General features: G+C 37.6%; 1 protein-coding gene across 1 annotated transcript in view; it reads right to left on the bottom strand.

Annotated features, from left to right (window-relative positions):
• LRBA (LPS responsive beige-like anchor protein) overlaps window positions 1-16,025 on the bottom strand; it is an 820,489-nt gene that overhangs the window by 596,733 nt on the left and 207,731 nt on the right. Inside the window, exons 28-29 of the mRNA XM_036763368.1 lie at window positions 9,055-9,226; window positions 8,219-8,648 (exon numbers count right to left, since the gene is read on the bottom strand). Of these exons, the coding sequence (XP_036619263.1) occupies window positions 8,219-8,648; window positions 9,055-9,226 (602 nt within the window). The remainder of the gene's footprint in view (window positions 1-8,218; window positions 8,649-9,054; window positions 9,227-16,025) is intronic.

Genomic DNA, 16,025 nt, shown 5'->3' with positions numbered 1-16,025 from the left:
AAAATGTCTGGAGTCAGTAAATAGCGTGCTTCAGTTGAATAAAAACAAGGAGCCCATACTTGTGGATCATAGAGTATGTGGGAGGGTGAAAAGTATAATAAGACCGAAAAGGAGGAGGAAGCTTATCAAACAGCTTTGAAAACCAGAGAATTTTATATTTAACACTGGTGGAGAAAGAGAGACACTTGAGTTTACAGAATAGTACAAATGTCAGAGGATAGAAGAGAGAGAATTCAAGAGATGTTACAAAGATGAAGTCAAGAGGCCTTGGCAATAGAGTGGCTATGGGGCATGAGGGTGTGAGTAAGGAGCAGAAGATGATAATACCCACCTTGTGAGTATGAATGACACAGAGGATTGAACTGCCCCAGACAGCAGAAAATAAAGACTAAAGAAGGAAACTGAGGTTTTGAACCAAGGTAACTAGGAGGATAGCATAACTTAAGTAACAGTTCAGAAGATGGAAGGATTTGGCAAAGAAGATAATGAGTTTTGTTCTGGATCCTTTAAGTTTGACATGCCTTTAGAACCTTGAATTTAAATATCCAATATGTATTTGGTGATGCAGGACTGTGGTTCAAGGAACCAGCCCTGGATAAAGAGATCTGGTAGTCATCTGCATGGAGATCATAAATGAAACCATAAGAGGGAAAGAGGTCATCAACTGAGAGAGTACAGAGAAAAAAGAATTAAGCCAAGATCAGAACGTTGGGGGATACCCCCAGCTAGAAGCAATGACATGCATGAAGATTCATAAAAAAATTAAAAAGAGCACTCATAGAGCTAGGAGGAGACTAAAGAGCTAACAGTGGCATGAAAACCCAGGGAGGAAAGGGGTGGTCAGAACTGTTAAGTAGTGTGGAAAGGTCAAGAAGGATGAAGACTGAGAAAAGTCTATTAAATTTGCCATTTCAGAGTTTCGTGGTAGCTTTACAGAGAGACACTACAGTTGAATAGTGAGATCAAAAGCCAGATTTCAGAGAATTCCAAAGAAAACAGGGAAGAGAAGATGTGGAGGCACTGAATGTTCACAAACTTTTCAAAAAGAACAGATTGCCTATGTTCCCCAGTGTCTCTTACTAGTTATTCTGCCTGGACTCACTTTCCAATAGTTAGTGTATTCCCAAACTCCACAATATTCCTGAACTCACTGTGGCCCAAGAAGTACACAAGAATTTCTCTTCCTCAGCTGAATGCTCTCTACCCGACTCCTCCTACATCTATTTGCCCCTTTCAACTAGTGCTCTGGAACACCTACTCCATTATCAACCAACTGCTCATCTACTATGACTTCCTCTCTCATTCATTTCATGTTCTGGCACTCAGTGAATGCTGCCTCTCTCCTGACAACACTGCATCTCTGACCACCCTCTTGTCTAGTAGTAGTTTCAATTCTCTTATCCTCTACAATGTATTGCTCATGGTGGAAACCTTAGAATAGTTCTAGATATATAATGGCACTTCTGCCTATCATTAACCTTCAGATCCCTCTCCTCCTTTGAATTTCAACATGTCCAAAGTTATGACCCAAACTAGATCCTGATAGCTGTTATATCCCAACCTCGAGGCCATTCTCCCTCCATTTTAAATAAATTGCCTAGCTCACTGGTAAATTTTTCTTTCCACCTCAATTCTTTCCCTTTTGTTAGGAAATTTCAACATACATAGAGATATTATCTCAAATACCTTAATTCTCCAGTTTCTCAATCTACTCAACTCCCTTGACCTGATCTTCCTCTCCATACTAATTACAGACACATACCTTTGATCCTGCCATCATCCATAAGTGTCTCACTTCCATGTTAAATAACTCTTTATTACCTTTATTCTTCCATCTCTTTCTATGCCTCACTCTTCCTAAACCTGTTCTTCATTCTCATCTTGATCTTCAATAACACCATTCCTCAGTAAAATCCCAGGCCATCCATCATTCCTGATTTGTTTGTATTCTCCCTTTTCAATCTTTACACACACTTTAGTAATCCAGTGCAATTCTACGTTATCTTTTACTCTTAAATACTTTGTCCCCTTGTTCTATTGCCAATCATGCCTTGCAAAATCACAATTCTCATCACAGAATCCCCTGCTCCAACTGCTGAGGAGATTTGGAATAAATCATGAAAGCATGCTGAGTGGGGCTCACTTCAAATTTATGCAGGAGAAGGAAGAGGAAGAAAAGGAATAGGAGAAGAGTAAGCATTTATAAAGAACTATATGCCAGGCACTGTGCTAAAAACGGCCAATCAGAAATGGGACCTCATTGCAGCATTGCAATCCTAATAATCCACTCTAAATGACTCCTTATCCTACTGATCAAAGGAGTTGTTCCAAACCTTACTCCCCTCCTTAAGATTCCCACACCATTCCCACCCCCTATTCTCTAGGATCAGAAATTTGTCTAAAACATCACCCAAAAAAGTGAGTCCATTTGCCAAGAGCTCCCTCTTTTTCTCTCTTCATTTCACATTCCACTGATATTGACCCCACAAGATCCTTCTTCATTCACTTCTTTGATGACATCCTACTTACCAAGGCCAATCTTTCTACAGGTGTCTTGATGTCACCCCATTTCAGCTTCTCCATTGGAGAAGCAATCTCTCTCACTCGATCTCTATCTATCTTTCTCTCCAACTGTAACTGTACTTCCTCTCCTCTCACTCCTTTGGCAACCCTTTTCAGAAATTCATTTCCCAAATTCATCACTCAACTGAAATTGCTCTCTTCTAAATTACCAAATTCTCTTAATTGCCAAATTCAATAGCCTCCTTCCTATTCCTGTTGTTCCTTAGCTCTTTGCAGTACATTACACTGCTGAGCAGCTTCATATCATGGGCTCTTCATCTCTGGGCTTTCATGAGGCTTTTCTTCTTCCTCTCTCTACCCATCTGACCACTCCTTCTCAGTCTCTTTTTTGGAGCTTGATCCAGTGTGGTAACTAAAATCTAAATGTCTATCAAGGCTCTGCATTGGACCTTCTTTGCTTTTTCTCTATACTCTCTTAGTTGATGGACCAGTAAAGCAATAATAACAACAGAGATGGTGATTGTCAAAATGCCTCTGTGGTTCTGTATCACAAAGTATAACAGACTCTCACATAGAAGGTAGAAGAAGTAAACCATTTATTCAGACACCAGAGAACCATGTCCCACAAGCCATTTATCCAGTCTATCAGAGCAGTAAAACATCCAATACACAATATCACAGTATGGAGCCTCGCCATCCCAAAACCTCCGAGCCCCTGCTGGGGTCTCCCCAAAACAAACTCACAGTACTGCTAAGTAAGCCAGTGCAGCTCTAACCATCACAAGGGTGGCCATTCGCAGCCATAAATGCTCTCTCTCAGCATTTACTATGACATAACTTTCTTTTCCTCTCAGGAAGCTCCTCCTACCACACATGACTTGGGCTTCCTGTGACATAAGCAGGTCACATGGCCTATTAATGGGTGGGAAAGATCTTCAAATCTGATTGCTGCTACACTTGATGATTTCTTCAGCTCCCATGGGTTCAGTTACTATTTCGATGCAGCTAAATCTCAGTTATATTTGTCAAGCCTAAATCTTTCTTGAGCACAAAGCCTGCATCACAAACCACCTGTTTCATATTAAAAACTAAATGTCCTATAAGCATCTCAATGAGTCCAAAACAGACTCCATTATGATTTTCCCAAAAACCTGCCTCCCTTCTAAATTTCCCTATTACTGCTAAGGAAACCATCTTCTTCCTAATTATACAAGCTCACAACCTCAGTTATGAACAAACTGATTTAGATATGTTTTCTTCACTTTTAAAAATTTAAGCGCCCTGGGGGGTAGGGATTGTTTTTGCTTTTCTTTGTACCCCCCAACACTTAAGGCAGGATCTAGCATATAGTAGGTGCTTAATAATGCTTACTGACAGATTGACAGGAGGAGAAAAGTACTGGATTTATTTCCTGCAAATGACTTAGATTTTCACAGCACAATATGAGGTGAGGTTCTCAGCTAAAAGGGTGGAATAAGGGTAGGCAGTGGAAGGCTTGAGAAAAAAGGAAAAAGCTTGGAATTTAAAGGCAGAAATGAAATTTTATCCAAATTTTATACCTCCCTAAGATCCAAGTACAGTGTCTGCATGCAATGAGATCTTAAAAATATTTCTTTTTGTTGTTGCAGCATGGTTGGAATAAGCTGAAACCAACAATAACCAATATGAAGCAGAAAACTATGGTTTGAATAAAGAAGTTCCAGTATATTTGTTTTTAAAAATTGATGTTGATTTAGTTGTACTGCGCATGAACCATGATTACAAATAATCTCCAACATAACAAAGATTTTATTTAAAAGGCTACTTTTGTGAACCAATTGCATGAAGCACTCAGAATGTATTTTCCTGGGACAGAGTCAAGAAGGCAGCTTGAAAACATAGACTGGCTTAAGCTCTCCCCCCAAATGCCTCCAAACACCTGTAAAAAAAAAAACTCTAAACAAACTCTAGAACTACAGAACCCAGGAAATAACAGAGGGAAACAAGTTTCCAGCCCAAGACGGCCAGGATGCACCATGCTGGGGGCAGAGTGCAGCCCAACATTGGCCATGCCAGGACAGAGCAGGCGAGAAGTAGACCCTGCAAAGCAGGCCTCAGGGCCTGGAATCACTGAGCTGAGGCAGTTACCAGACTACTGAACCCACAAATGCCAAAGACAATGGAGCAGGTCAAAGGGAAAACTTCTGGATCTGGGTGACAGAAGCACGCAGTACAGCCCCAGCCCAGGGGGCAACAAGCAGATGCAGCAGGAAGCTCTGGTGGCTGCTTCCAGAACTCCAGCAGCAGCTGCTTCCGGAGCCCCTGGCCAATACTATGGGAGCAATCAAGCGGCTGATCAGAGGGGAGTGAAGAGGCAGGGTTCTCTTGTTTTGCCCTGCTTGGATCTGGGTCAAGGTCCTGGTTGGCGGTTCCTGGGGGAGGAGGAGAACTGGTATGGCAGCACTTTGTGGTGACTATGGAGAGGCAGTCCTCCTGGTAGTTACATAGCAGAAAGGACTGCTTGCACTCACAGACCAGAGCACAGGCCAGGAGAGGAGTATAGTACCACCTCAGAGTACAAGTAGCTCTGAAAACAGAAATGCAAAACCTCTGAAGCTTGGGACAAAGCACTCTTCACTCTGAAAGCAGTCATACTCTAACAAAAAGCTCAAAACTCAAGTAATTGGCTGGGAAAATGAGCAAACAGTGGGAAAAAAATCAGACAATAGAATCTTACTTTGGTGACAAAAAAGATCAAAACATACAGCCAGAGGAATTCAACAAAGTCAATGAGCCTACATCAAAAGTCTCCAAGAAAAATATGAATTGGTCACAGGCCATGGAAGAGCTCAAAAAGAATTTGGAAAAGCAAGTAGGAGAAGTAGAGGAAAATTTGGGAAGAGAAATAAGAGTGATGCAAGAATAACATGGAAAACAAGTGAAAAGTTTGCTAAAGGATACCCAAAAAAATACTGAAGAAAATAACACCTTAATAAAGAGACTAACCCAAATACCAAAAGAGCTCCAAAAAGCCAATGAGGAGAAGAATGCCTTGAAAGGCAGAATTAGCCAAATGGAAAAGGAGGTCCAAAAGACCACTCAAGAAAATACCACCTTAAAAAACAGAATGGAGCAAATGGAAGATAGTGACTTTATGAGAAATCAAGAAATTATAAAACAGAACCAAAAGAATGAAAAAATGGAAGACAATGTAAAATATCTCATTGGAAAAACCACTGATCTAGAGAATAGATCCAGGAGACATAATTTAAAAATTATTGGACTACCTGAAAGCCATGGTCAAAAAAAGAACCTAGACATCATCTTTCAAGAAATTATCAAGGAAAACTGCCCTGATATTCTAGAACAGGAGGGTAAAATAGAAATTGAAGGAATCCACTGACTACCTCTTGAAAAAGATCCCAAAAAAGACAATTCCTAGGAATATTGTTGCCAAATTCCAGAGTTCTTAGGTCAAGAAGAAAATATTGCAAGCAGCCAGAAAGAAACAATTCCAGTATTGTGGAAACACAATCAGAATAACACAGGATCTAGCAGGTTCTACCTTAAGGGATCAAAGGGCTTGGAACATGCTATTCTGCAGGTCAAAGGACCTGGGATTAAAACCAAGAATCACCTGCCCAGCAAAACTGAGCATAATACTCCAGGGCAAAAATATAGATTTTCAATAAAATAGAGGACTTTCAAGCATTCTTGATGAAAAGACCAGAGCTGAATACAAAATCTGATTTTCAAATACAAGAATCAAGAGAAGCATGAAAAAGTAAACAGGAAAGAGAAATCATAAGGGACTTAGTAAAGTTAAACCATTTTGTTTACACTGCTACATGGAAAGATGACATTCGTAACTCAGGAGACCTTTCTCAGTATTAGGGTACTTGAAGTGAATATACATATATATAGACAGAGGGCACAGGGCGGGTTAAATATGAAGGCATGATATCTAAAAAAAAAAATTAAGGGGTGAGAGAGGAATATATTGGGAGAAGGAGAAAGGGAGAGTTAGAATGGGGTAAATTCTCTCACATAAAAGTAGCAAGATAAAGCAGTTGTAATGGAAGGTAAGAATGGGCAGGTGAAACAAAATGAGCGAATCTTGCTCTCATCAGATTTGACTTAAGGAGGGAATAACATACACACTCAATTGGGTATCTTACCCTACAGGAAAGTACAGGGGAAGGAGATGGGGGGAGGGGATGACAGAAGGGAGGGCATATTGAATAAAGGCGGACAGGATAGGATGGAGGGAAATATAGTTACTCTTTCACAACATGACTTATGGAAGTGTTTTGCATAATGATACATTTGTGGCCTATGTTGAATTGCTTGCCTTCTCAAGGAGGGTGGGTGGGGAGGGAAGAAGGGAGAGAATGTGGAACTCAAGGTTCTCAAAACAAATGTTCAAAAAAAAAGTTGTTTTTACATGCAACTGGGAAATAAGATATACAGGCAATGGGGTATAGAAATCTATCTTGTCCTACAAGAATGTAAGCAGAAAAGGGATTGGTGGGGGCAGAGTGGGGTTACAGGAGGGAGGGCAGATTGGGGAAAGGGACAATCAGAATATATAGCCATCTTGGGGTAGGGGGAGGGTAGAAATGGGGAGAAATTTTTTAACTCAAAATCTTGTGGAAATCAATGTTGAAAACTAAAAATATTAAATAATAAAAAAATTTAAATGAAAAAATAAAATGAGAATTATTTTACTACTGTAAACATTATGAACAGTAGTTAAGATTCTCAGGTTATCCCACCAAAGGCTGTCACTGTCAATGATGTAGATGTCAGGGAAGAATAGTCTTAATAATGCTACACTAAAATCCCAAAGTTGAAGGCAGAGGGGAAGAAAAAAGGAGGACAGAAAAAAGAAAAAAGGAAGCACAGAAAGAGAGTAAGAAAGACAGAAAAAGGAAGAAAAGGAGAAGGAGGAGCAAAAAGAAAAAGGAGGAAGAAAAAAAGGAGGAGGTAAGAAGAATGAGAAGGAGGAAGAGAGGGAAAAAAAGAGGCGCTTTTTAAACCTTCTTTAGTACCATGACATTTCTAGGCAAAGTTTTTCAGGGGATAAAGTTTGTTTTTTAATGGATAAAGTTTGTCTTGGATACATTCTAAACTCCATTTTTATACTTCTCTCTCAAGACCTCTTACCCTTTTAATCTCAAGGCAACCCCAGCATCCTCATGCTACATCACCTCAATTTGTTCTATGCTCCACAAAATCACTTACTTCTCCCCTCACTCTCACTCCCTGTCCCAACCAAATTTCCCATTTTCTGACTGCAAATAGTTAGTTAGGCACTGGTAATAAAATAATCTGATTACGACATAAAGATGAAATGACATGTAGCCCATTACCCATTTAAGAGACATTTTTTAGTTTTGAAACTTCATCAAAAGAAATTTCCAATATGTAGAATTTCGAGCAGTCAATACAGTGAAAATTTTGGGACATATTTGGAAAGGATATTTTACGGCAGAAAGACATTTGTCTTATGCATAGTAATGCATAGTAAGATTCATGGGGTTAGTCCCCCAAAACCTTTATGTTTTCAGGTCCTATCCTCCCTCCATATGGGAAGTCAAAGACTCTATAAAACCTATGCATATGGGTATGTCTAAACTCATCCTATATTTTCTTTAGTTTTCTTTCACACTGAGAAAGGAAAACATAATTGGAGGAAATTAATAATTTATAGTACCTGTCAAAGGATTGAAACTGCACAGGTTGCTCAGCAGAAAGATCACTAAGAGTACCAAGGCAGGCTGGTGGAAGAAAGGCAGGATCCACAGTGACTCCATCGGCTGGCATGTTAACCAAACTTCTCAGAATATCTTTCACATTAACATTTTTTGCAGTTGGTACAGGTGGTACAGTCTTGGTATCTAACTCACTGGCTCCATCATTTCTGGCATCCTGAGATTTATTCACTTCTAAAGAGAGTGTGCACAGCACTTCACTGATGGCATCAGGACCCGCACTAACACATTGAGGCCCTGAAGGAACAGCTACAGCCACATTACTTTCTACAGTTGAAGTTGATTCTTCCCCACTATCAGAATTCTTCCTTCGGACAGATGCCACACCTGCAGAGTCTTCCATCGTTGCTCCAGGTGTTATGGATTCTAAATCTAATTCCAAAGACAAAAGCAAAGAAAAATGAAACTGATTGCTGCTTCAAAGAATATTTGCTACTAATAACTATTAAATAATATATGAAATCTATGGAATATGTGGAATACTCTTAGAAATCACATCAGTTGATGGCTTATGTAATACATAATATATTAGATGGGTTTAAAACTTACTCCAAGAAAGAAATTAAGTTGTTAAAAAAATAAGCACAACTTCATTAAACCACAAACATTTCAAAGAGCCATTAAATCACTCACATCAAATCACAGTACAGTACTCATGAGTAAACTTTCACTCCAATTTCAATAAAGATTCCAATTCAAGAAAGAATAGTATTACTATCTTGAATATACAACCTTTTATTGTATTTTCAGTGCCAAAGAAGAGCATATAAAACCTTACCAGTTGATGTTATATCACCACTTTCATTGCCAGATACTTTCAAAGACTCATCACATTGAGGTTGGCGCATTTCATTTTGTGGTTCCAGAATGTCTCTGTACTTGGACACCATGAGGACAGAGATAAAGTATACTACAGCCAACGCCAGGAACTGAGCTTGTTTGCTATCCTCCTGGGGGAAAGGGGAGTGGGGTTGGGGGAATAGGATGAAAAAGAGTTACTTTCATAATTACTGGATTATAGTCACATTCATGGTTTACTGTTTTATTTTTGTGTGGTTCTCTGGGTTTAGTTTTTGTTTATTCTTGGAGGGGCGGGTAACTTAACATAAACTGCACACCAAACATTTATTAAGCAAAAGAAAATATTAAGTTCAGAGAACATAAAATCAAAAGAAGCAAAAGCTTCTGTTCTCAAAGAGCTGACATTGTACTGGAGGATATAACACTCACACCAATAAGTATAATCAACATAAAGGGGAAAGAACATTAACAACCAGGGTAATCGGGGTGGCTTCATGGCAGATGTGGCACCTGACTCAAGCCTTAAAGAATTATGAGAGGCACAGATAAGCAAGGAATACATTGAGGTGCTGGCATCATCCCATGAAAAAGCAAAGGCGGAAGACGAAATGCCAAATTTGGGACTTAGCTCAATGGTCTAATTTGAAGCGAATGCAGAATTTATGAGGGTGAACAGCATACAAATAATGCTAGAAAGTTATCCAAGAGCCAGACTGTGGGGAGCCTTCAATGTTAGGCAATGGAGTTTTAATCTTCCCCAGAAAAAAAACAGGTAGACATTGAAGATTTGGGAACAAGTGGGAGATATGGTTACATCTCTGACAGATTTTGCTAGTCATGCAAGGGAGGTGTTAGATTACAAATAGGGGAAACAATTAGAAAGCTATGACAGCAATTCAGTCAAGATTTTATGGAAACCTAACGAAAAACCAGAAATGGAAAGAAGAATGCGAAAGATGCTGAAGAGGTTGAATCAACAAGACTTGACAACTAATTAGATATTGGTGGGAGTGAGGGGGGAAAGAAGGAGGGATGAGTCAAGAATAAGCCCCAAGGAATATGGGTAACTAAAAAGCTACTTATGCCTTCAACAGAAAAAGGAAAGTTTAAAGGAGGGACAAATTTAGAGAAAACAATCATAATGTCCATTTTGAATGCAGTGAGTTTGAGGTGCCTTTCTTGAGCAAAATGCACATTAGTCAGATGATGATACAAATGTGAAATAAATGGAATAATGTTCAAAGATCACAGAACCCCAGATTTAGAGATGGAAATGACCTCTGCAGCTACGTAGTTAAGCCTCTTCATTTATTATATGAGGTTACTGAGACCCTGGGGTTTATGTTATCAAAGGTCACACAGAAGTAGACACCATCAGTCTTGGACATAAGACCTCTGACTACAGACCCAATACTATTTAGACTGCACCACGCTGCCACCCTGAAAAAGGATACTCAATTCATTGAACAAGCATAGAATGTTGGTAAACAGACCTAAGAGTAGTTTAGGTAAAGGAAATTAAAGTGAAATTCTTGGAAATTAAAAGTCCTCAAATATCAAACATGGCAAACTGAGACCTGAAGAAGTAGAATGAAGAACAATAATTCATTTCACAAATGCTCTATTATGTGTCATAGAGTTGGAGCTGGAAGAGACATCAGTAGTCATCTAGTCCAATACCATCATTTTACAAATGATGAAAGTGAAACCCCAGCACAACCACTCAATAATGTATGCATACACACGTGCATATATATATGTGTGTGTGTATACATATATATATATATATATATGTATACACACGTGTGTACACACACACACACACACATATATATATATTTTTTTTAAGTAAAGAAGCTGAGGAGCTTATAGTTTTAATGTATTAGCCAGCAACACAAAGCTACAGAATTACAAAACTGACTCAAATCTAAAATAGTATGGAGGAAAATAGTTATCATAAATATAAATGTAAATAAGATGTATTCACCCATAAAATGGAAATGGAAAGCAGAATGGATTAAAAACCTAAATCCTACATTGCTTATCAAAAAGACATTTGAAAAATGAGATATACACATGGTAAAGATAAGGGGCTGGAACAGAATCTATCATGCTTCAGCCAAAGTAAGGGTAGCAATCATGATCTCAGACAAAGCAAAAGCAAAAATAGATCTAATTAAAAGAGATAAAGAATGAAACTATATCTTGCTGAAAGGTGCCATAGACAATGAAGTCAAATAAATACTAAACATGTATGCACATTAATTTTTAAAGGAGAAACTAAATGAGTTACAGGAGGAAATAGATAATAAAGCCAAATTATTGGGAGACTTCAATTTTCCCCTCTCAATACCAGAAAAAATCTAACCAAAAAATAAACAAGAATTTAAGGAGGTGAATGAAATTCTGGAAAAGTTAGAAATGATAGATTTCTGGAGAATACAGAATCAGGATAGAAAAGAAAATACCTTTTTCTCAGCAATTCATGAAACCTACGCAAAAAATGACCATCCATTAGGACAAAAAAAACTCAAAACCAAGTTTTTTTTGAGATCATAATGCAGTAAAAATTACATTCTATAATGGGCAATGGAAAGATTAAAAATTAATTGGAAACTAAATAACTTAATCCTAAAAAATAAGTGGTTCAAAGCACAAATCACAGGAAAAATTCATAATTTCACCAAAGAAAATGACAACAACAAGACAACATACCAAAATTTATGGGATGCAGCCAATGTGGTACTAAGGGGAAAATTTATCTCTCTAATGGCTTGTATCAATAAAATAGAGAAAAAAGCAAATCAATGAATTGGGCATGCACCTAAAAAAAGACTAGGAAAAGAACAAATTAAAAATCCTCAAATAAACACCAAATTGGAAATCCTGAAAAATCAAAGGAGAGATTGATCAAATTCAAAGGAAGAAAATCATTGGACTAATAAATAAAGCCAGAAGCTGGCTTTATGGAAAAACCAATAAAATAAACCATTGGTTAATCTGATTTAAAAAAGGAAAGAAGAAAAACAAATTACTAGTATCAAAAACAAAAGGAGTGAATTCACCACCAGTGAAGAGGAAATTAAGACAATTGTAAGCAGGTATTTTGCCCAATTACATGCAGATAAATCTGACAATCTTAGTAACATGGATGAATATTTACAAAAATATAAATTACACAGAATAACAGAGTAAATAAAATACTTAAATAACCCAATGTTAGAAAAGGAAATTGATCAAGCCATCAATGAACTTCCTAAGAAAAAAAACTCCAGGACAAGATGGATTTACACGTGAATTATACCAAACACTTAACAATTAATCCCAATACCATATAAACTATTTGGAAAAATAGGTGAAGAAGGAGTCCTACCAAATTCTTTCTACAACACAAATATGGTGTTGATACCTAAGCCAGGAAGAGCCAAAACAGAGAAAGTAAATTATAAACCAATTTCCCTAATACATATTGATGCAAAAATTTTAAATAAATTACTAGCAAAGAGATTACAGAAATATATCACAAGGATCATATACTATGACTGGGTGGAATTTATACCATGAATGCAAGGCTTGTTCAATATTAGGAAAACTATCAGCAAAAACTATCAACAAAACCAACAGAAATCATATGATTATCTCAGCAAATGCAGAAAAAGCCTTCAACAAAGTACAGCATGCATTCCTATTAAAAAAACTAGAAAGCATAGAAATAAATAGAGCTTGCTTTAAAATGATAAATAATATTTATCTAAAACCATTAGCAAGCATTATCTGTAAAGGGGAAAGGCTAGAAGCCTTCTCAATACAATCAGGGGTAAAGCAAGTATATCCTTTCTCACCTCTATTATTAAATATTGTACTAGAAATGTTAGCTCTAGCAATAAGAGAAGAAAAAGAAATTAAAGGAATTAGAATAGGCAATGAGGAGACAAAACCATCACTCTCTGCAGATGATAGAATGATATACTTAGTGAACCCTAAAGGATGAACTAAAAAACTACTGGAAACAATAACTTGAGCAAAGTTGCAGGATACAAAATAAACCCACATAAATCATCAACATTTCTATATACATTACCAACAAAGCTAAGCAAGAAGAGATAGAAAAATTCCATTTACAATAACTGTAGACAATATAAAATACTTGGGAGTCTATCTGCCAAGACAAACTCAAGGACTTCATGAACACAACTAAAAAACACTTTTCATGCAAATAAAGTCAGATCTAAACAACTGGAAAAATACTAACTGTTCAAAGGTAGGACAAATCAATATAATAAAAATGACAATTTGACTGAAATTAATGTATTTATTCAGTTCTATACCAATCAAATTATCAAAAAACTATTTTATAAGGGCAGCTAAGAGGCACAGTGAGTACAGCACCAGCCCTAGAGTCAGGAGGACCTGAGTTTAAATCCGGCCTCAGACACTTGACACAATTACTAGCTGTGTGACCTTGGGCAAGTCACTTAACCCCAACTGCCCTGCCGTCCCCCCTCCAAAAAAACAAAGAAACCTATTATATAGAGCTGGAAAAAATAACAAAATTCATCCAGAAGAACAAAAGCTAGAAACAGGACTTCTGGGTGCCAAGATGGTGAAGTAAGCAGCAAGTCACCCTCACTCTCCCTTACTGACCTTGAAAAACCCAGAAAATATCACCCCAGGAAAAATGCCAAACAGTGGAAGCAGCAGAAAGACAGGGTACAGCAATTATTTAGCTCTGGAGGACAAGGAGATTAACAGGAAAGGTCCCTCCTGCTGTGGCTAAAGGGAACCAGGAAAGGATGAAACAATTTGAATATTGTGGAAAAACAATCAGGATAACACAGGATCTGGCAGCTTCCACATTAAGGGACCGAAGGGCTTGGAATACGATATTCCGGAGGTCAACGGAGCTAGGATTAAAACCTAGAATCACCTACCCAGCAAAACTGAGTATCATGCTCCAAGGCAAAATATGGACTTTCAATAAAATAGAGGACTTTCAAGCTTTCTCAGTGAAAAGACCAGAGCTGAATAGAAAATTTGACTTTCAAACACAAGAATCAAGAGAAGCATGAAAAGGTAAACAAGAAAGAGAAATCATAAGGGACTTACTTTAGTTGAACTGTTTTGTTTACATTCCCACATAGAAAGATGATGTGTATGATTCATGAGACCTCAATATCATAGTAGCTGAAAGGAATATGCATATACATATACATATATATATATACACACATATATATACATATATATACATATGTGTGTGTCTATGTATGTATATATGTAGGTATATATATATACACACACACAAAGGGCACGGTGAGTTGAATATGAAGGGATGATATCTAAAATAATAAAATCAATTTAAGGGGTAAGAGAGGAATATATTGAGAGAGGGAGAAAGGGAGAGATAGAATGGGGTAAATTATCTCGCATAAAAGTGGCAAGAAAAAGTGGTTCTACAGGAAGGGAAGAGGGTGCAGGTGAGGGGAAATGGGTAAATCTTCCCCTCATTGGATTTGACCTGAGGAGGGAATACCATACATACTCAACTGGGTATCTTACCCCACAGGAAAGAAGGAGGAAGAAGATATAAAAGGGGGGATGACAGAAGGGAGGGCAGACGGGGGGAGGAGGTAATCAAAAACAAACATTTTCGAAAATGGACAGGGTCAAGGGAGAAAATTCAATAAAGGGGGATAGGTTAGGAAGGAGGAAAACATAGTTAATCTTTCACAACATGAGTATTGTGGTAGGGTTTTACATAATGATACACATGTGGTCTGTGTTGAATTGCTTGCCTGCTTAGGGAGGGTGGGTGGGGAGGGAAGAGGAGAGAGAATTTGGAACTCTAAGTTTTAAAAACAGATGTTCAAAAAAAAGGTTTTTGTATGCAACTAGGAAATAAGATACACAGGCAATGGGGTATAGAAATTTATCTTGCCCTACAAGAGAAGAAGGGAAAGGGGGATGGGAGGGGAGTGGAGTGACAGATGGGAGGGCTGATTGGGGAATGGGGCAACCAGAATATACGCCAACTTGGAGTGGGGGGAGGGTAGAAACAGGGAAAAAAGTTGTAATTCAAATTTTTGTCAATGCTGAAAACTAAATATATTAAATAAAATTTTAAAAAAAGAAAAAAAAATCAAATTAGAGAGGTAGATGAAAAATTAATCAATTCCTTTAAAAACACAATTTACAAAATGGAAAAAAAATTCACTGAAGAAAACAACTCCTTAAAAAGTAAAATTGGCTAAATGGACAAGGAGGTACAAAACTTAACTGAAGACAACGACTCCTTAAAAAGTAAAGTTGGCAAAATGAAAAAGGAAGTACAAAAGCTAGCTGAAGAAAACAATTCATTAGAAATTAGAATAGGGCAAGTAGAAATTATCTTACAGAGTTGGACAAAATAATAACAAAATTCATCTGGAAGAACAAGAGGTCCAGAACATCAAGACAATTAATGAAAAGAAATGCTAGGGAAGGTAGCCTAGCCAAACCAGTTATCAAATTGTATTATAAAGCAGCAGGCATCAAAACTACTTGGTACTGGCTAAGAAACAGAATGGTAGATCAGTGGAATAGGTTAGGTACACAAGATATAATACTCGATGACTACAGCAATCTGCTCTTTGATAAACCCAAAGAATCCAGCTTCTGGGCTAAGAATTCACTATTTCACAAAAACTACTGGGAAAATGGAAAACAGTATGGCAGAAACTGGGCATAGACCAATATCTTACACGGTACACCAAAATAAAGTCAAAATTGGTTCATGATTTAGGAATAAAGGCTGATACTATAAGCAACTTGGGAGAGCAAGGAATAGTTTACCTGTCAGATTTGTGGGAAAGGGAAGAATTTGTGACCCAACAAGAGATAGAGAGCATTACAAAAGGCAAAATGAATAATTTTGTGTTAAATTGAGAAGTCTTTGTATAAACAAAGCCA

The sequence above is a fragment of the Trichosurus vulpecula genome, chromosome 6, assembly GCF_011100635.1.
Source record: "Trichosurus vulpecula isolate mTriVul1 chromosome 6, mTriVul1.pri, whole genome shotgun sequence".
Taxonomy (NCBI): domain Eukaryota; kingdom Metazoa; phylum Chordata; class Mammalia; order Diprotodontia; family Phalangeridae; genus Trichosurus; species Trichosurus vulpecula.
The sequence above is the reverse complement of the archived record's forward strand: the minus strand, read 5'-3'. Positions and strand labels throughout refer to the sequence as shown.